Source organism: Pangasianodon hypophthalmus, chromosome 9, assembly GCF_027358585.1.
Source record: "Pangasianodon hypophthalmus isolate fPanHyp1 chromosome 9, fPanHyp1.pri, whole genome shotgun sequence".
In the NCBI taxonomy this organism is placed as follows: Eukaryota; Metazoa; Chordata; class Actinopteri; order Siluriformes; family Pangasiidae; genus Pangasianodon; species Pangasianodon hypophthalmus.
The window spans coordinates 19961975-19984080 of record NC_069718.1 but is presented as its reverse complement, the minus strand read 5'-3'; the positions used below and the strand labels follow the sequence as shown (position 1 = coordinate 19984080).

At 38.0% G+C, this 22106-nt stretch overlaps 2 protein-coding genes and 1 non-coding gene across 3 annotated transcripts; 2 read left to right on the top strand and 1 right to left on the bottom strand.

Moving 5' to 3' along the window:
• The first annotated feature begins 330 nt into the window (after positions 1-330).
• LOC113529515 (chymotrypsin A) lies at positions 331-3738 on the top strand. Its single transcript, XM_026918745.2, has 7 exons — positions 331-463; positions 646-749; positions 866-945; positions 1267-1345; positions 1516-1696; positions 1872-2005; positions 3506-3738. The coding sequence occupies exons 1-7, from the start codon at positions 412-414 to the stop codon at positions 3665-3667; spliced, it is 792 nt and encodes a 263-aa protein (XP_026774546.1). The 5' UTR covers positions 331-411; the 3' UTR covers positions 3668-3738.
• A 1779-nt stretch (positions 3739-5517) lies between these two features.
• trnat-agu (transfer RNA threonine (anticodon AGU)) lies at positions 5518-5591 on the top strand. The gene has a single exon. It is a non-coding gene; the product is annotated as a tRNA-Thr (tRNA).
• Positions 5592-5687: 96 nt separating this feature from the next.
• slc7a10b (solute carrier family 7 member 10b) lies at positions 5688-21008 on the bottom strand. Its single transcript, XM_026919998.3, has 11 exons — positions 20640-21008; positions 17292-17496; positions 16248-16399; positions 12969-13094; positions 12306-12459; positions 11717-11840; positions 11411-11514; positions 10423-10519; positions 10118-10267; positions 9320-9497; positions 5688-8725 (listed from the first exon to the last, which is right to left on the bottom strand). The coding sequence occupies exons 1-11, from the start codon at positions 20887-20889 to the stop codon at positions 8595-8597; spliced, it is 1671 nt and encodes a 556-aa protein (XP_026775799.1). The 5' UTR covers positions 20890-21008; the 3' UTR covers positions 5688-8594.
• Positions 21009-22106: the final 1098 nt, after the last annotated feature.

The window sequence follows — 22106 nt, the reverse complement described above, 5'->3', positions numbered from 1 at the left end:
CACTAGAAATCATTTGTCTTACAATCTGAATAAAAGCAACAAATATTATTTACAAAGATTACAGCAGGTTTTATTTTTTACATCTAAGTGGACCCGTCAAAAAAATAAATTTCAAGCTAAATAATAACTTATTGAATTTATAGGGGTTGTATGGGCTTAGGTTGAATAAACAAACAAACCAACCAACAAATAAATTAACTGCCACAATTCCTTAAATCCTCTTTGTCAAGCTTTTAATGCAAGAATTGCAATAAGATTTCAGTATGTGCCATGGGAAAAATATTCTGATATCGCTAAATGCACAGGTGAAGTTGGAGTTATTTTGGAATGATTTAACAAGATATGGTGACTCCAAGGCCTCAGTAGCTCTATAAAAACCCTCACACTTTCCAGCTATAGCAGTGTGAAATCATGGCTCTCCTGTGGATTCTCTCTTGTCTCGCCTTTATTGGCGCAACATACGGTATGTAACTTTGTATTTAACACTAATAATATTCGCCTAGTACTTGTGTTCAAGACTAAAACTGAAGCTATTTGCTATCTTACACAGGCACTGTCTAGAGATTAGGATCATAGCGACATATGGAAATATTGGTTTAAAAGTCATTCAGCAAGAAAGAAATTGTGTGTGTGTGTTATTTTAAGGTTGTGGTGTCCCCGCCATTTCTCCTGTGATCACTGGATATGCCAGGATTGTGAACGGTGAGGAAGCTGTGCCCCACTCATGGCCCTGGCAAGTGTCTCTCCAGGTGAGACCCACCCTCCTGTCTCTTCTGATCTCTACCATGCTGAACTCCCTTTAACAATACAGGCATGAATAAGCTGAATGGAACCACACTTCATTTTCTTGCTGTTCTCTTCTCAGGACAGTACCGGCTTCCACTTCTGTGGTGGATCCCTGGTCAATCAGTACTGGGTGGTGACAGCTGGTCACTGCAATGTGAGGTAGGGACAGAAATCTGAGCTTCAGGGTTTTGTTCTCCCTTTAGTTTTCTAAGAGAACTGCCCTACAAATTGGTATAAAACTTAACGTAAATGAGACGTCAATTAATGTAAATACCATGTAACTTTTAAGAATGTGTGCATGTACACAACCAGCTTTTGCAAAAATTAAATGAGACGCAAATGTATATAGACGTGAAAATATATTTCTGAATGAAAGGCTACTAAATCTCAATTTTTCAATTGGTTATTATTCCAGAAAATAAAACTATAAACCAAAATATCATTAATGTCATGACAGGGAATGTAATTTTTGGTTTGCAGGACCTCTCACCTTGTGATCCTTGGAGAGCATGACCGCTCCTCTAACTCTGAGAACATCCAGGTCCTAAAAGTTGCAAAGGTTTGTATTAGGTCTATAAACGTGCATGAACTCATATAATCAGATGTTAATTAGCACATTTATAGTAAGCTGATGCTTTGATCAGAAAATATTTTCTGGTTCAGATTAACAAGTAAGATAATAATAAAATAATAACTACTCTCTTTATATCCATTCTCTCTCCAACACAGTCCATCAGGCACCCCAGCTACAATTCATTGACCACCAACTATGATGTTGCCGTGATCAAACTGGCGTCGCCGGCCCAGCTCAACGCCCGTGTGTCCCCTGTGTGTTTGGCTGGGAGCAGTGACAACTTCCCAGGTGGCTTGAAGTGTGTCACAACTGGCTGGGGCTTGACCAGATACAATGGTAATGCAAAGCTTGTGATGGGTGTCATAAACTACACCAGACTTTATCTATATCAAGTGAAATTGTAGGCTTTTTAAAGACTCTTCTAAGAACAATTTCTGTTTTTTGGTTCTGTTATTCCACTTGTTCAGAAGGAATTTCTTCCTTTAATGTCAATGCTCTTGTTCTCTTTTAGCTGCAACCACTCCTCCACTTCTGCAGCAGGCTGCTCTGCCACTGCTGACTAACACTGATTGCCAGCGTTACTGGGGCAGTAAGATTACTAACCTGATGATCTGCGCTGGGGCCTCTGGCGTTTCCTCCTGCATGGTAACGCTGATCATCATTAAAACTTTATCAGTAAAACTGTAGCAAATTAAGAGGTTATGAGTTAGAGGCACAATGATTAGTTAAAGGATTAGACACAAAATATTTTTAAACTTTTACTTTTTTTTTTTACTTTTTGATATTGATTAACTAGTCTGCTTCACCATACTGTCAAGTCAGTAACTGGTTAAAACAAAACACATCTAAACATGTAACAACTTTTTAATGTGCTGATTATATTAGGCTTATGTTATTAGAATAAAACTAAATCAACCAGTATGCAATAAATATTTTATACCACAATTTTGTTAAGAAAAAATTAATTATAAAATTATAATTTAATACAATTGCCTGCTCTGTCATAAAAAGGCAGTGATTAATAACATGCTTTCTGGTTCTGCCTTAGGTTTGGTATAATCTCTGTCTACATCTGTTAAAAATATTGGTTTAATCTCAATAATATATGGATAACAGAAACTACGACAGTATATAGCAGGCTTTAAAGAAGAAGTTTAGCCAAATACTCAATCCAGAAACTTTTCACAACATGGAGTCAAACTACCAGTTTAGCATCATGCAAACTGTATGTCTAAATGATCAACTATGATGATTTAGTTGAACAACTAACACACCAGGTAAAAACTTGTTTAGCCAAAAAAGCAACCTCTGGATCAGTCATAAATTTCTCAGCAGTTTTGAAAAATCTTTTTTTAAAATATCGCGCTTAAAATTTCTATGAAAGCGACCATGATTGACAAATAAATAAATAAATAAATAAATAAATAAATAGGTGGTATTTTCAAAATACTTTTCCCTGCAGAACAGTTAAATTTGATTTTGTTCCATGTTCAGATTATGTTCTGGGAAATATAGATGTTTCTGGTTAATAATTCAATTCATTTTTATTTAGATCGAGCTTTTAACAATGGACGTTGTCACAAAGCAACTTCACAGGTTTCCAGATATACACTCCTGGGCAAAAAAATGGGCCAAACCCAAAATGGCAAAATATTAAGCTTTTAATGGTCTTAACAACAAATCATTGGTCAAGAAATTAGCAAGAATTAAACAACTGCACTCCTGAGAGCTCCTGTGCCACCATTTGCTGGTTTACTTTTGCTGCAGTGAACTGTTTTGGGAAAAGCTAGAAACAAGCAAATTCACTTATATAGTCTTCTTGTATGCAAAAGGTAAAATCATGATAATGATTTTCTTAAAAGATTAGTCATTATTTGGTTATCTAACACACCTGATGCAGCCCATCAAGGGCCTGATAACAAGCTCGTAAATGGAACCAGGATTGATAGAGCAGGGAGAGATCTACAGTATTTTTTTAATTCTTGCTAATTTCCTGACCAATGATTTGTTGTTAAGACCATTAAAAGCTTAATATTTTGCCATTTTGGGCTTGACCCATTTTTTTTGCCCAGGAGTGTAGATGTAGGCTAATAAGACATAAAGAACTCAAATGTATGCATATGTTTTCTTTCTTTCTTGTTTCAGGGTGACTCCGGTGGACCACTGGTGTGCCAGAAATCTGGCGCTTGGACCTTGGTTGGTATCGTCTCCTGGGGCAGTGGCACCTGCTCTACGTCCTCGCCTGGAGTGTATGCTCGGGTCACTGGGCTTCGCTCCTGGATTGATCAGACCATTGCCTCCAACTAAAGCCTTTACAGCCATGGTGGCTTGACCCCATTCTCTACTTCTTCCTTATAAATAAAGCCCAATACAATGCACATCATCAATTGTTTGCTTATGTTGCCAGCAAAACTGATCATTTGAGTTGAAAAAATATATCAAACATGAATATACAGGAGATATTGGTCAGCACTGTATTTCTTTTAAAAAACCTAACATACATACTAAAAAAAACAAAAACAAAAACAAAAAAAACACAAACAAACAAACAAACAAAACCCCAAAAAGAAATATTCATGTAACTAAAAAGTTTAATATTTATGAATAAACAATGACAAAAAGTGGCAAAAATAAATTATTTTTTATTATAAATAAAATTGAATTTGAACAAACAAAATAAAATATAGATAAACAACTAAAAATATACAAATAAAATATAAAATATACAAATAAAATAAATGAGAAAGACATTATGGCAACTGGTGCCTTTTAAGTCTCTATAGCAAACTGTGACATACAGTAATTTCTGGAAAAAAAAAAGTTTTAAACGTCTAGCTTAGCTGAGAGTCATTTTTTATCAAATCAGCTACAAAAGCTACATGGACTTAGTAATAAATATAAGGATTTGGGTTGTGATTTCTAAATAAAAAACTACGTACTGTAATTAGAAAACAAACAAACAAACAAACAAACAAACAAACAAATATAACAGACCCTCTGGTTCTTCTTCACTGAACACACTTTGAGAACCACTTATTACAATATTAGACCAAATGGCCAAAAGTATGTGGACACCTGACCATCACACCGTATGTGGTTCTTCTCCAAACTCCTGCCACAATGTTCAAAGCACACAATTGTACAGGATGTCTTTATATGCTGTAATGTTACAATCTCTCTTCACTGGAACTAAGAGGCCCAAACCTGTTCCAGCATGACAATGCGCCTGTGCACAAAGCGAGCTCCATGAAGACATGGTGTGTTAAGGTTTGGAGTGGAAGAAGTCGAGTGTCCTGCACAGAGCCCTGATCTCAACCCCACTGAACACCTTTAGGATGAACTGGAACACTGACTCTACACCAGACCTCCTCACCCAACATCAGTGTCTGATCTCACTAATGCTCTTGTGGCTGAATGGGAACAAATCCCCACAGCCACACTCCAACATCTAGTGGAAAGCCTTCCCAGAAGAGTGGAGGTTATTACAACAGCAAAGGGGGAACAAATCTGGAGTGGGATGTTCAACAAGCATGATATGTATGGGTATGATGGTCAAGTATCCACAAAGTTTTGGCCATATATACAGTATAGTGTATAAGAATAAAACCTATGAGGCAATTTAATGCCATTAATCTGTGAATTCGTAAATGATTGTTTATTTAAAAAAAAACTTGTTAAATACAAAACGTGAACCTGTAAAATGCATAGTGTAATACAAAAGACGTATTTTCTATTTTTATAGATTAATGGCATTAATGCTCTCAGTAGCCAAAAGGCATAAAAACATTTCCCATAAGCTAATTGTACTTAGCATACGCTGTGTAACGCCATTTACTGTTTATAACGTCGCCATGTTTGTAACGTTCTACTTTAGCTATTTATTAATTTCCCTTTTTACTGGATAATTTACTTTTTAATTTTTATTCTACAGAGGATAAATTTGACTTGCGACAAAAATATTGGCCCCTCTCAAGACATAAGGCTAACGGATACCTGTTAGCGTCTTGAGCCAAATCCAAGTCCTGGTAGTCCTCAGGGTCTCTGGCTAACGAATAGCGAACGAAATCGAAAAGGTTAATCATACATTTCTTACATTGAGTTTGGGTGAACAGTCACCCGAAATTAAAAAAAAAAGTACTTTTAGCTGGCGCTGCAGCGGCGCCGTGGCTTAGTTGGTTAAAGCGCCTGTCTAGTAAACAGGAGATCCTGGGTTCGAATCCCAGCGGTGCCTTTTGAGTACAACTTCGTGAAGTATGAAATAATAATGACAAAGATACCGTATTTACTCTGTATAATTACGCTAAATAATCAGTCTCCAAAACCAACATAGTATTAATTATGCTTTATTCACTACCAGAACTGTTAAACCATTTTATCATTTACAAAAAGACAGACAACCGGTAAACATGGAAGTATCTCTTCCACTGAAAATAAACTATACAAATAATTTACAGTTTCAAATCTCATTTCAAGACATTGAAAACTCGTTCTTCTACATAGGTCTGCATAGGCAAAATGAGCATGTTGAAAAAAGTACAGCTTAAAGTGACTGAGACAGTGCTTGATTTCTGGCAGTTTGAGATCTCCACATCCCTTCATTTATTACATACTTAATCATGATATCTGTAAAGGAAAAAAAATGCTGTCCAGTTCACTGGCTCTGCAAAAATATTTACAGTAAAGGTTTAGGGACACCTTGCCTGTTTCCTGAAATGTCCCAATTGTTTTTACTGACCACAAACACACCTCAAAGTTACACAGGACACATTTGGAGAGGAATGACACAGGGTTGGCAGTAATGGAATGGTCTACCAAGTCAACCGACCTTAAACCAATCAAGCTGATCTGCAGGGAGTTGGACTGAAAGGTTTTAGAGATGTTCTGGAGACCAGTTCTGAAAACCTTGCAGGGTTTAACCTGCAACAGACACAGCAGAGCAATTCTTAGGAATGCCTGGAAACACTGTTCTTATGGAGAAAGTGTGTGCAGCTGTTAAGAGATATTTCATCAATGTATAGTTTAATTATTTTTTTAGTTACTATCACAAATGATTACATGTGAGATATACTGTAATTTTCTTCAGAATAAGCATGGTCAGTCCTTAAAATGTTATATGTTAATCTGCAAACCAAAACATTTGAGAAAGCAAAGCGTCCCTAAACTTTTTGAGTGGCAGTGTATAACTAAAGAAACATACTTATATTACAGTATCATAACAGGGATCATTGTAGAAATGTGTCATGTGCATAGGTTTAGTATTATGTTTCCACAAGTGCAGAGTACTGGAATATACACTCACAGAGCACTTTATTAGGAACACCTATACACCTACTCATTCCTACAATTATCTAAGCAGCCAATCGTGTGGCATCAGTGCAATACATAAAATCATGCAGATATGAGCCAGCAGCTTCGGGTAATGTTCACATCATCCATCAGAATGAGGAAAAAATGTGATCTCAGTCATTTTGACTGTGGCATGATTGTTGGTGCCAGATGGGCTGGTCTGAGTATTTCTGTAACTGCTGATCTCCCAGGATTTTCACACACAACAATCTCTAGAGTTTACTCAGAATGGTGCAATAAAGAAAAAACATCCAGTGAGCGGCGGTTCTGGAAGGAAACGCCTTGTTGATGAGAAAAGACAGTGGAGAATAGGCAGACTGGTTCGTGCTGACAGAAAGGCTACAGTACCTCAGATATCCACTCTGTACAATTGTGGTGAGCAGAAAAGCATATCAGAATGCACAATACGTAGAACCTTGAGGTGGATGGGCTCCAACAACAGAAGACCATGTTGGATTCCACTTCGGTGAGCCAAGAACAGAAAGCTGAGGCTGCAGTGGGCACAGACTCACCAAATTTGGTCAGAAGAGCATGAATCCATGGACCCAACCTGACTTGTGTCAACAGTCCAGGCTGGTGGAGGTGGTGTAATGGTGTGGGGAATATTTTCTTGGCACACTTTGGGCCCGTTCATACCAATCAGTCATCGCTTGAATGCCACAGCCTATTTGAGTATTATTGCTGACCATGTGCATCCCTTCATGGCTACAATTTACCCATCTTCTAATAGCTACTTCCAGCATTATATTGCACCATGTCACGAAGCAAAAGTCTTCTCAAACTGGTTTTATGAACATGACAATGAGTTCCGTGTTCTACAGATGGCCTTCCCAGTCACTGGATCTGAATCCAATAGAACACCTTTGGGATGTGGTAGAACGAGAGATTCGCAGCATGAAAGTGCACCTTAAAAATCTGTTACAAGATGCGATCATGTCAGCATGGACCAGAATCTCAAAGGAATGTTTCCAACATCTTGTAGAATCCATGCCATGAAGAATTGAGGCTGTTTTGAAAGCAAAAGGAGGCCCTACTCAGTATTAGTATAGTGTTCCTAATAAAGTGCTCAGTGTACATAAGGTTTAACATTTGTGTGTAGAGGAATATGGTTCACCTGAAGTTACTATAATTAAACAAATATTAGGTTCATGTTGTTTGTTTAGAATGCAAACAGAATATAAAGAATAAACATTAGAATACCTTTTGAATAATTAGAATAAAATAAAAATTGTGCACCTTGTCTTCACAGAAAATAACATGTTCTCAAGTATAAAGTAATTAACAAGTGGTTTTAAGATAAGGTCTAGGGAATGCACCCTGCTTAGTTAGCAAAGCTAATGCATTCCTGAATGCCAGATTTCTAGCTGCGTTTTAAAAAGGTAACATACACTGCAAAATACAAGAACATCTCTAACTGCAAAATAGCAATAAATATATTCAGCATTAGGTCCTATGTCTCCACTGTTATGTATTTTATGTTTATATACATGCAACTACCAGAGAAATGCCTGAAGGCACTTAAACACTTCGGGTAATAATTCTGAATTAATCCAGTTATAACATACTAAAGTATTTCAGTGTATCTTTTCACTTAAGGCACAGTAAACACAAAATGATAGGCAATATATCAAAGAAATTGTTAGAAATGTTTTAAAAGTATTTAAATGTACATCTATGGGAAGTCCATTTGAGGTGTTAAGATAGTGACATTAACTTACGTGTAGCAGTAGATCCAAAACAAGAGAAAGAAATTATACAAGGTTTATAGACATTTGTGTTTGAATATTTACCCAAGAACCCTATTTTGGGGCTTTAAAATAAGAGAGCAACTAATGTTTAACAAAAACATGATACAATTAAGGTAATAAACAAACATATAATATAAAAGTCAAACAGGTCCAGAGGCCTTGCTAATGGCAGAAGACTTGTCCATCCATTCTCTTGGCGTTATGTCTTCAGTGGGGTCAACTTGGGGGAAAACCACAAAAAACACTCTCTGACCCAGATACGTGGCCCATTCTGTAGCAAACACAACATACGATCATGTGTGTAAACTTTAAACATCAATATAGTTTTCATTACAAATTATATTATCAACAATGTGAGTAATGCAATCTTGGAAATATTTACATGAATTTTAATATTTCGTAGTATTTGGTATGTCTGCCTTTTTCATTAATGAAAGTGTGAGCTCAATTCTAAAACTTTCTGTTTATTTCCATCTTTGAAGGGGAAAAAAAAAATCCCAGATTCAAGTGTGGTCTCAGACACTATAAACAGTATTTGTGAAAGGCCCTTTTCACATAGCATATTAGGAACACCGTTTGCTTTGTATGGTGATGCACAGTCCAGTAGGTGTGGGCGATATTGCCTTTAAAAAACAACACAATATTTACCACAGGTGCTCGTAACTTGGGAGAAACAGTACTGCACAGTTTACAGCCACACCGATGCAATTTCAATACATGTAAATGAATTTTTAGGCAAGTACATACAAATGTTATCATTTCTAAATGGTTATGATTTAGTCTGTCCTTTACTATATAGTTTTTGGGCAACGTTGAGTTTAAATGTGATAGGGTACTGAATTAAAAACATTTATATTAAACTTACCGATGAAGTTATAGATACACTTTGGCTTGTCTTTCCAGTACACTCCCAGAAAGTATACAGGTACTCCAGTGAGCATGATGACCAGTCCCACTCCACAGACCACAGGATCCGAGTACAGACTGAAGCCCAGCAGCAGGACCCAGAACAGGAGGTAACACACAGGAACCAACAAACTCACCTACGCAAAGGATAAGAAGAGATCAGGCGTGAATTAGTTGCAATTAGTCAATGGAAAAATTCAAAATTTTCTAAAAGTGCATTAGGATTTAGAAATGTTCTGCTGTATATTTTCAATTCAATTTTATTTATATAGTGCTTTTAACAATAAACATTGTCACAAAGCAGCTTTATAGAAATTCAGATTTAGATCCCTAATGAGCAAGCCAGAGGCAGCAGTGGCAAGGAAAAACTCCCTGAGACAACATGAAGAAGAAACTTGGGGAGGAGCTAGACTCAAAAGGAACTTGTCCTCTTCTGGATAAAGGGATTATAAATCATTACAATATACATTTGTAGAAGAGTAAAGGTAAACAAATAATAAGTGTGTTAAGGATGTTTATGAACTATTGTGAATAAGACTCCCGGGGTGAGCACAGGTCAGTATTTATGACTACAGCAGCAGTTCTTTGAAGGTATAAATTTACAGTATCCAGTATACTACACTATCAGCAAAGTTGAATACTGAAGTGTTTTCTCTTTTGTACTTCAATGTCATGCTGCTACCACAACAGCTTAGTCTTGACACACAAGGAAGCATCTTGGCTTTATTTTCTGAGTAGAGGCTTGTTTTAATGATACCTTGATAGGCCTGTACAGGTTTGGCTTCTTCCATCTGTAATACAGCATGCCAGCAATAGTGACTCCATAGGAGAGGTAGTTGATGAAGGACACATAGTTTATAAGGTTATGTGTTTCACCAATGCACATGATTACAATTGTGGCAGTGCACTGTATAAGAAGAGAGAAAATGAGAGGAAGGGAGACAGGAAGGGAAACATACAGACAAAGGCAAATGAAAACGTTAGAACTTGCTGATACCAAACTGATGTTAAACCATGACAAAACAATATATTAAGTATTTTGTACGTCATATAGCAACTCACACAGACAAGCAGGGCTGGAATTGGGGTGCAGCTCTTAAAGTGAATCATAGCTAGTAAGCTGGGTAAATGTCCCTCTCTTGCACCAGAGAAGCAAAGTCTGAAAGTGCACAAAAACATACCACAAACACACACACACACACACACACACACAGTAAATATACAAATACTCACACACAAAATAAAAAAAACATCTACTAGTAGGCAAGCATTTTCAGGATGAGTTCTATTCCTTTTTTGAGTAAGAGCAGAATGGAAAGATTTGAGTGTGATTATGGAGAAGTCCTACTCCTAAGCTCATTTTGAATAGTAACTCAGGGTATACACAACCTCTTCCAAACCTCTCACTCCCAATTTTCTTCTTATGAGTGAATAAAACAGTACAGATGATGGATTATTCATAGAAACACTACATTATATTACAGGCCTACTTCATTTTGAGTTGTGGAGGTTGAGATTAAACTCAAGTGACCAGTCAAATGAGCTGATAAATATAAGAACTCAAAAATTAATTAAAAAAACTTCGATGATGGGAGGCCCAGCATTGCCGCCTCACAATTCCAGGGCCCTGGCTCAATCCTGAGCTCAGGCTGCTGTATGTGTTGGTTTCTGGGTTCTCTAGTTTCTTCTCACCTCCCAGAAACTTTGCTGGTAGGTGGATTGGCTATGATAAACCGCCCCTAGATGTGAATAAGTGTGTAAATGTAAGGTGCCCTGTGATTTTCTGGTGTCCAATCCATGGTGTATTACTGCTTTGCCTCCAGAGTCCCTGGGATGGGCTCCAGATCCAGGTTTCTGATTTCTAACACAGGAATTTAAAAAATAATCACAGTCCCCGAGCTATGCTTCACGGACCCCACTTTGAGAATCACTGCACGAAGCTTACACTGACTGTAAGTCACTGAACTTCCAGAAGGGGGCAGCAGAACATTTCACTATATTCAATCACATGCCTTCTAGGAGACAGAAGTCCTGGGATGACAGAGCTGACCTGGATGAGGTGAAGAGGTAGCCATTGATCCCTCCGAATGTGGAGAGTGCCACAGAGATGGGAATGATTGTGGAGAACATTCCAAGCAGCTTCTCTCCAAATGTCTGTTGGACATAAGTGTCAGAATGTAGCACATCCTCAAGACAATCACTACTGAGATGTCAGGTGTAAGAATGAATTGGGGTATATAACCTAAAGTTTGGGAAATTATGTCAAATCACTTAGAATTATACTTTTAGACTGAGCCACTAGTTCAAATCTCTGGCTGAACAGCTTGCAAGAGGGAAGAATGTGTTGTGTACTTACTACAGCCACAGCATTGGAGGACAACAGCTCATCTGGGGACATGGAGGAGAAGTAGGCGATGTTGGTGAGCGTGTACACAAAGGTCACCAGTGGAATGGAGATGTAAATTGCACGTGGAAGGTTCCTGATGAAACGACAGTTTTCAGAATATTGTTCAACAGCACTTACGAGTGGAGTGTATTTCAGATGTATGAAAAATACAGCAAGATGTAGATATTCAGGGATTCCATCATATAGCTATAATCAGTAAGATAAAATATCACTCACTCAGAGTGTGGAAATAAAGGTACAGTATGTTTATATTCTTCAGTCAAAGAGCTAAAGGTCACATTCTGAGAACTTGTTGCTTTCGGATAAGTCTTTTCCCAGCCCTTACATTGAATCCCACAAAAATATGGCACAAAATGATATGAAACCATATTTACAGCATACCAAACTATAACTGCACCTTATTAATACATTGTTATTTATTTGTGCACTCAACCAGTACCAACCACCCAAACTGCTGTCATTTATCCTTGATAACAGCCAATATAACATTATCAACACCTTTATCAAAACACTCAGTATTAAAGGAGTCCATGCTCACCTCCTGGGATCCACCACCTCTTCTGTGACGTAATTGAGAAAGTTCCAGCCACTAAAGGCAAAGGACGCCTGAAGGAACGCCAGAGCAATCTGCCCCACTGACGGTGTCTTATAAAACTCAAATGCTATTTGTGGTGTAAGACCCTTGTAATTACCTGAGGAGATAGGACATTATATCACTGTTTACATTTATCTGTTTGAGGATGTTTAGATAAAATACAATAGGATAATCCTTTGCATTGGGATACCACTTGAAACCATATACTCGGAGAAATAAGAATTTCTGCGACCCTGACCAGGATAAAACTCAAGAGGAATCGAGTTTGCTGGGATTATATTTTGAATAATCAAAAATTTGACTGAGCCATGATTTGAGGCTACTGTTTCCATATTCAATTTATTTGTCAGATAGCAAATGGTACCACTCTTGTGTAACTGGATTCCTAATTTTATTCCTAACCGTAACACTTCCTATATTTAAAATAGGAATGTTTTGCTTTTTCTTGTGTACAGTAACACCATTCAGTGGCTAAGGCCAGCACACAGCAATATCATAATTATTCTACTTGATTTCCTATCCTTCCTACTTAACTAGTCATGTTTTTTTCATTAACATTCATAGGTGAGACCTGTTAAATGGTACCTGGTGCTACAATGCACTCACCTTCGTAGATCTGGAACAGTCCCACAACTATAATGAGGCCCAGGGCCAGCAGCTTCCCTACAGTGAAGATATCCTGGATACGTGTGGCCAGACGCACGCTGAAGCAGTTCACCCACGTCAGAAATACTGCAAACACAGTCACACACACAAGCACACTAAACATCAGATCTCCAAGAGGAAACTGGGGTCAACTGTATATAACTGTATATAATTTTATTTGTGGACACTTTCAGCCACAAAACATGCATGCTAAATTAGCCAGCTAGTTAACTTACAGTAGATATTTCTAGTGATTAACAAAATCTTGATATATATAATATATTGTGATATTTGTAATGATTTAAAATAATACATCCTTTAAAGTGCCAATGAATTGGCTTTAAAGGTATGTTCTCTTTGATAGGAGTGTATGTGTCAAAGGGTTTGACTGATTTTGAGATGCACTAGTTATGAAACACTAGTTTTTTAATTTTAAAGGCATTTTCAAAAGTTACTGCAAATAAAAACATTATTTTTTTTTTGCTTCTGACTTTTGGGACATTTTTCACACATAGTTAGGTGTACACCTTAAATATATGTTAGTCATCTGGAATTTGGAGTGACGTGGAGAGTGACCCCTAGCCACAACCACACACAAAATCATCAATGAACATTGTTTTTTTGGGATTGTAGCTAGCTAACCATGTACATTACATAACCACTCCTAACAGAAATATGACTAGCTTCTAGCTGAAGATTAGCGACTGCCTTGTTCTTGGATGCATACTTTTGTGATCACACAGGTGTCTTCACCCCATCTAGCTAGGTGGCAGATAATGTAAAGAAAAAAACATTTAAGAAAAGAGAATGGGGCCCAGGCTATATAAATTACAGACATTTTCAGTCGCCTATTTGCAAGCACCCACGCAACAGCTTGTGCAAGAACATGATAGCTAATATGCTTGGATACTTGCTAACAAATGCTAACTTACAACAATTCACAGTAATTACAATTACATGGTCTATTCTTTGGTGAAAAAAGTAAACTATATAGAAATCTTTACAATGGCTGGAACAAGGCTTTCTCTGAATTTAGCTGGTTGGCTGGCAGATTGTCAGTTTGTTGGTCTTGTTAGTTTTATATAACCATGAATATACGCATCCACAAAAAAGGTAGCTAGTAGCTAAAAGTAAAATAGAAGCCAGTCATATTTCTATTAACATTACTTGAGTAATAGAACTGCACAGTAGATAGTTACAATTCAAGGATAGCGATATCTGCTGCTGTGGTCTTGGTTCAGATCCTCTGGCCATGTTTGGTGCAGGGCTACACAAAAAAATCATACTAAAAAATGATGCCGTTTCCACTGCACAGATGTTATACCAAATGACCTTACACATGCACCTGAAGCACAGCAGCTTGGTGAGTGTACAGAAGAAAAAGGGGAGAAACAACATTGGAAAGCTACACTATGAGTGACCTTTAAAATGGCCTAAACACCTGCCTGTAGTGAGAAGGAACAAATTTGTCCTAAATGAAGTTTTAATATGTACTGAATATTAATTATATTGAAATATTTAAATATATTGAATATTAAACATATATAATATTAAATTAAATACTAAATAAATGATGACATGCAAAGAATAACCAGCCAGTGACACATTACGCATAGAGCACATTCATCAAGACCAAATTACACTGCTACTGGCAGAAACATAGAAACCTTGCCATGACTAATTGCTTAATCAGCTGTTATTATTGTGGGTTTAGCTGTAAATTTGGAGTACACTCTGTGCTCTTGGCACTCTAATATGAATAAAGTTTTAAACTAAATATCAGTTGTTTATGTTCAGGATTTAAGCTATTGCAGTACAAAATGCAGACAAGCAGTCATTCTCAAACATCTGCTAGGGCACTGCAGCTACTACAGTCTGCTACAGAAATGTTTGAATCAAATAAAAGTACATACAGTACTGTTCCTTACAAATTGGTCAATTAATCATGAGCAAGAATCCATGAAGAATTGTGCAGCCCCGGGTGACACTTAATGGTTCATTGACTTCTTGCTCCAAATTCCAGTTGACCAACAGGCATTTAAGCGCTATGCCTTCTTCCAAGACCAGTGAAAAATATGCCAAAAGAATTCCAGAAGAAAAAAAAACACTATGAGAATGTGGGAATCCTTAAAAAAGGAGGAGTGGAATTGTAAATCTTTCAGCTCATCCATCACTGTCCCAGTCACTCTCTTTTCCTACATGTTCTCTTTTTCCCCCACTGTGAAACCTAAGGCTTTTTTTTTTTTTTAACCTCACCTAACAAATTGCTCTGTGGCGTAATAGAACAAAAACAGAGGGCAATGAGCAGGTCTGTGAAAAGATGGAGTGCCTCACTCTTTTACAGAACTCTTCTCTTGTGTGGGCTCCACAAACAAGAGTAAGTAATTAGGGTTATGCAATAATCACACGCCTAGTCGTCTCCATCACAGCACAGTCAAGTGCTCCGCTGTTGTTGCTTACTGCCCCCTGTGAGAGTTTGGCTTAATCAAGAATGAATGTGCTCTGCATGTGACATACTGGCCGTCTACTGTTTTGGTTTTATCTTTCAGAATGCTGTTTCTATTCACTGATCACTTTTTTGAGCTCTCATTACACTGCCACTGTTTCATGGAGTGTAGCTGCTGGAACTCTGGGAAGGTGGGTTGGCTGATTGGTCAATTAGGCAGGTTGGTATTTCTAAAGAACACAAAGCCAAAAAGAGTAAGATTTACTCCTTAGTGCTTCACATCTTCTTAAGCTGTGCTAATGAGCCAATAAGACCCTGAAATATGCCTTAACATTTTTGTGTGCTTCAGTATTGAACAAATAGTGCAATCCTATTATATTCAATTAACACAACTTGTGTTAATACAGAATGATCCAATGAGGTGCCTATAATTCTTACATTATTGTCTAAGTGCCTACTATTTAAACCCTTACACACGTTTTGGTCTTGGTGTCCATGTTAATAACACCGTTCCACATGAACTTACTACGAATTTTCACCAGACTCTGAACTACTGTGACTTTTCTGCACCATTCTGAAAAATGTTTTCTGTAGCAGCCTAGACACAGTATGCTTATTTATTTATTTATTTATTTATTTATTTATTTTACAAATTTATCTCCCAGTTACTAAAACAATACAGTCATTCATTAATAACAGTCATTTAAAAAAAAAAAACAGGGCCATTTACCCAAGAAAGAGCCAAGGAGTGAGAAAAATGAATTAAACAAACTATAAGACGTTGCTTTACTCACATATGCAGACAGTGGAAAGCATACGTGTGGCCATATACGGAGGAACACAGTTGGGAAAGGCAGGCTGTAGGACATAGTTGGAGAAAGTGAGGGCTATTACCGCCAGAGTAGTAGGGTACATGATCAATACTGCACTCCATAAAAGCAGGAACCTGGAAGAAGGGGGAAGAGGAAAGGGATGGGACATTTTATGTAACTTAACTGTAAAAAGAACGAAAACTGATTAGACTACAGGTGTTGCTGATGCATTTCATGAAATCCATGAGAACATAATTTCGCTCAGTAAGAAGAAATACTATGACTTTTACAACTGAAATTTAGTCTGCAACTTGGCATAATTTCTGTTTGAACTTAATGCCTTATTTGTAATCTACCTTACTCTCATGTGCAATGTTACAACTGAGCATATGAAGCTTTTCAGAGGAACTGCACTGATGTACACCCCTGAGCAAAAAAATGGGTCAAGCCCAAAATGGAAAAATATTAAGCTTTTAATGGGCTAAGCAACAAATCATTGGTCAGGAAATTAGCAAGAATTAAACAAATAGATAAAGGAACTTAGTGTGGGAGAGCATTTAAATTTCTTAAAATGTTTAAGTCTTGTGGCCCTTGATGGGCTGCATCAGGTGTGGCAGACAACCAAATAATGACTAATCTTTTAAGAAAAAAAGCATCCCAGAAGATATTTTTGGAAAACTTTGGACACCCAGACATGTTATTTTGAATTTTATATCAAACATTTTAACCATTATCATGATTTTACCTTTGTGTACAAGAAGACTATATAAGTGAATTTCCCTGTTTCTAGCTTTCCCCAAACAGTTCACTGCAGCAAAAGTAAACCAGCAAATGGTGGCACAGGAGCTCTTAATGTTTAATTCTTGCTAATTTTCTGTTGATTTGTTGTTAAGACCATTAAAAACTTACTATCTGCCATTTTGGGCTTGGCCCATTTTTTTGCCCAGGAGTGTATATTCCAAAAAAAACCAAAAAACAAAAAAAAACCAGATTGATTGATTGACAGCTTTATTTTTAATAACTTACCCGATCAGGCCTCCAAAAATCTCTGTAACATATGAGTAGTCTCCCCCTGACTTAGGGATGGTGACCCCAAGTTCAGCATAACAGAGAGAGCCAAGAGCAGCGATGCCCCCTCCTAATGTCCATACCACCAGTGCCAATCCAACAGAACCCGAGTGCTCCAGGACCCCTTTAGGAGAGATGAAGATCCCAGAGCCAATGATGTTACCTGCAGAAAAAAAATCTGTGATGTTATATTGCCATGGTTCTCAAAATGGCATGGGTGACCCCCAGGGATCCGGGACATATAGGCAGTGAGTGCTCAATTTTAATATTTGTATTTCTAATGACGTAATGATGGTTGAGATCACAATGGATACTACTGAGATAATTATTACAGTTTAGCTATTAAATGTAAAAGCCTAATAGCAAATGACTTGATGGGTTTAAAACGATGCCAGTCAGACTAATGTGAATTTACCTGCAATATTAATACAACTCACTAAATTGCTGTTAATATGACACAAATGATTTCAATTCTAGATTTTAAAACAGTATAAATAAGACTGTTTCAATTCTGTGGGGGAAAAGTTCAGGACTAAAAAGCTTTACTGCTCCAATGAATAAATTTGAATTCTCTTTACACTGAAAAGGGGTCCTAGTTACAAAAAGTTTCAGAACCCCTACAATACATCTATAGTGCAGCAGATGGAACGTAGCCGTTCTTTTAGTCTATTAGCTATGGTATTTTAAAATTGCACTGTAATCTAATGCTTAATTAGGCCTTATGAAACAGGTAAATTAAAGAGTACCATGCTAAGCATTGTAACCTAGCTGTACTTCAACATAGTTGTGGCAATTGGCCAAGGAGGACACTGACTATATGATGAGGATGTCAAGGATGAAATTCAATCAAAGTGATAGATATAAAAATAAAATGGTAGGATTGAAAATCTTTTTTTCTGTTTCTCCCACCACCCAAAACATGAATAAGTGAGTGTTTCATGAGTGAAACGAGTAAAAATCATTTTTACAAGGAGGATGCCACAACAAGGAGATTGCCCTGATTGAAACCAATCAAAATCATTGAAAACTTCTATAATCGAAAGTTACAGTATGTAATGAGTCCTCTACCAAATCACTAAATGTGTCATTGTTCCCAGTGGGCATTGTGACCGACCTTGGACAATCTTTAACCATGCCAAGGGTTTACTAATATTGCAAAGCCTGTTTTGTTGTTAAAGTGCAGCCATAATATGCATATGAAATTAAGGCCATGTCACCTCAACAAGCTTTCAGTCACAGGACAAGTGGCGCACAGTGAGCTTACATAAAGGCATATATCAGTAATTTACTGCACTGGGTGTCAGCAGTCCAAGCTGCCACCAGCAATAATCCATACCACATGGAGCTGTGTAAAGCAGAGATGCACTTCCTGTGGTTTACAGATTATATAACTGTACATTTCACAAAAGCAACTATTTGCACTATAGTGAATATGTGCATATGACTTTGCCTATGTGTCCACACACTGCCTGTGACTCACTCTGCCTACTAGATATTTTGTTCAAAATAGTAACAGCGTTTATCTGTAACGTGGTCACTGTCGATGCCTAATTACTCATGTTTTAGGACTGTGGTGTGATTAACAGGTTTTGGGTCTATGTGTTATTAACACTATCTGATTTGACAAGAACCCATGTCTGTGTGTATTAAATGATTACAATTCTTTTAAGCACAATTTGAAAACAATTCATTTGTGTGGGCCACGGGGCTTGGGGGTGTTGCAGGCATGGTGGCTTAGTGTTTTGCACGTTTGCCTTGCACCTCCATGGTTGTGGGTTCAATTCCTGCCTCCGTCCTGTGTGCACGGAGCTTGCGTGTTCACCCTGTGCTTCAGAGGTTTCCTCCCCCAGTCCAAAGACAGGTGTTGTAGGCTGATTGGCATATCCAAATTGTGTGTGCGATTGTGCCCTGTGATGGGTTGGCACCCTGTCCAGGGTATCCCCCATTTTGTGCCCTGAGTCCCCTGGGATAGGCTCCAGGTTACCCCGTGACCTTCTGTAGGATAAGCAGTATAGAGCATGGATGGATTTCATTTTTGCTGGCTGAACTGTTCCCATAATGATGTTGTCTCTCTAGAGCTGGCTACTGCTCTGACTAATAGAGCTGCAATATTAGCATGGTCTGGAATTGCATTGTCCCTTATGGACTTAATATTGTCTTGTTAACAAATGCCATATAATCCACCCTGTTTATTATGTAGGTTAATTTGGACTTCAGCTGGTGTGACAGATTGTGTTGTTATGTTCCTGCCATTTGCTTAGCTGTGTTGTGAATGAGCAATGTAAAATTACAAAAACTGAATGGTCTCTTATCTGCTGGAAACTAATAAAAAGTTGATTACAAAAAATATTAATGGCACAACTGACAGTGTACTAATTTGTCATGTGTGATTAAGAGAGAGAGTGAGAGAGAGAGAGAGAGAGAGAGAGAGAGAGAATTACAGGTCAGGCGGTGTGCATGTCAATGCCGGAGTAATGGTGCGTTCAAGTCATGGTAAGTCAAAGGCCGTATTTACGAGTTGAACGCACATGAACGCCACCACAAAGTCGTAATTACGAGTGGGAAACTCGGCATGTGGGGTGTTGTGTCGGTAAGAAAACATGGTGGAATCAGTGGGTGCAGTGTCTGTATTTGACGGTAAATTAGTTGAAATTGAATGGGTATTTAGCAGTCACGTGTCTCTGTCAGGCTTTTTTAGTTACAGTAGAACAAGCTAATAAAGTTTACAGTGGCTTCATAAAGTGACGAAAAACATAAAAAAAAAGCACAACACGCCTGATGCGCATTCTTTGTTCTTCATTTTCTAGAAGTAGAGTTAAAAAAAAATACCTTGCTGTATTTTTGTAGTTAATTAAGAGAAGGTACACCGCCATCTTGCTCCGACCAAAGTGACTTGAACGCACCTGACATTGTAATTACAACTTCCCAACTCTTAAATACGATCTTCCCAGGAGCACTTGAACGCACAGTAAGTATCTGAGCCTCACACATCTCTAAACCAGCTGAAGTGACAGCATTTACCAGCTCGACTCCTTTCACCTCATAGAGTTAACTGTGTAACTGTATAACTGTTTCAAGCAGTAAAAGTAATCAATAAATTGCTATTTTCCTCAAGTTCTTTCTCACTGCATGATTTATTGTTTTCCAAAGTTCACACCTATCTAGGTTAAGTTTCTCTTATAAAGTTTGTTGTTGCTAATAATAATAATAATAGGATTATTATTATTATTAAGAAGGAGAATGTAAGTAACTACATTGCATGACATTACATAGGAAAGTAAAACTTTTTCACATGCTTTAGCTCACCTATAATGATGGTGCAGGCGCTCAGGAGTCCTATTTCTTTCTTGAGAGTCACTCGCTCCGGGATCGTGTCGCACTTTACCTCTCCGTCTTTCATGGTGCTCGGCTGAGCCTCGGCCTTGTGCTTGGCGTTTCTTTGCCGCTCCGCTCCATGCATTTCAGCGAGCAGCCCCAAAAGCAAGCTCGGCTCTCCCTCTCTTGAACTGCTCTCAGAGCATTGATGCACGGTGAAAAGAAGGCGCATGCGCAGCATCCTCCGCCATCCAGGACAGAATGCTAACGACTCCTCAGAAGTGAGCGAGTGGAGGACTAGTTGACTGCTCTATATAAGGAAATGGCGTGTGACTAATGGGTTTAAGATGTGTTTCAACCTTCGACAGATTTGTGGTTTTGTTGTGGGATAGCTGTTATCTGCAGGCACAGAATGATCACAGGATCCATCACTGTGTCTAGATGGAGGTGTGTAGAAATCTGTTGAAGGGGTCCATTATGTTTACCACTCTGTAACTTGAAATGTGTTAACCTGCTATTCCACCATGTACAAGTAGTCAAAGTCTGTATGCCAGTCCAGCAAGGCTGCTGTTAACTCCAACCATGTTACTCTCATGCAGCTCCTGGGAGGGCACAATCTCATACAGAGAAGGTAAAATACAGAAGAAATGTATAAAGGAATTCCAGGAGCACTTAAGACATATTTTACAATGAAGCAGCTTCCTCACACCTCTATTCACCCTTGAAGGATCTCTGGCATGGAATTTAGTAAGTCAAGTCGTGAATTTGTGCTGTGGCTTTTCCCTGGCTAACAGCGCCGGTCACACAATGAAGGGTCCTGGATTCAGTTGATCCCCGCCAGAGAGCCTGTTCAAAGTGGAGCTGCTTTGTAAGCCGGCAGGAAGGCCCAAACACTGCCAGCAGTGTGCAGCCCTTAAAGGGAGAAGTCGAGCAGAAAACCAATACATCACAAGAGCCACCAAGGAAAGAGGGAGAGAGAGACCAAAACTGAGGGAACGACAGATTGCTTGAATGAGGGAGTCGCTGAGACAATGAGAGCATACTCACCAAATACCTTGGGAGTCTAGTGGAACTCTAAAGCACCCTAAATTTATTACAGTTTGAAAATAGGACACACTGAGACTCACTGTATATGGCATCTATTGTTAAAATTCACCTTACTCAACCATCAAGACAAATATGTGCAGTCTGGGGTTAGCACAAAGATGCCAATACAAGACTAAGGTTTAAATCGTGGTTAAACAATAGACCGAATAAAGTTCTGTACATTCTGTCTAAGAGTTAAATGCATTTTTGCATATTTGTCAAGTTCAGCTCCATCTTGTGGGAGTATCTAAAAAGAAATGTTTATTTGCACATACTAAGAAAATTAACTAGATTAACTGGACAAATCTACATTATTTAAAAACAAAATCACATACTTTAGTTAATGGTTACTTCCCTCTATGTCAGCGTTTC

Bases quoted from the DNA above. Each gene is read 5' to 3' on its own strand.
- LOC113529515 (XM_026918745.2), top strand. From the start codon at position 412: ATGGCTCTCCTGTGGATTCTCTCTTGTCTCGCCTTTATTGGCGCAACA. The intron at 1,346-1,515 runs GTTTGTATTAGG...TCTCCAACACAG, and splicing joins AGGTCCTAAAAGTTGCAAAG to TCCATCAGGCACCCCAGCTA. The intron at 2,006-3,505 runs GTAACGCTGATC...TTCTTGTTTCAG, and splicing joins CTGGCGTTTCCTCCTGCATG to GGTGACTCCGGTGGACCACT.
- slc7a10b (XM_026919998.3), bottom strand. From the start codon at position 20,889: ATGCTGCGCATGCGCCTTCTTTTCACCGTGCATCAATGCTCTGAGAGC. The intron at 11,841-12,305 runs GTGAGCATGGAC...TCGTTTCATCAG, and splicing joins GAGGTGGTGGATCCCAGGAG to GAACCTTCCACGTGCAATTT. The intron at 8,726-9,319 runs GTAAGTTTAATA...TGTTTGCTACAG, and splicing joins GTGTATCTATAACTTCATCG to AATGGGCCACGTATCTGGGT.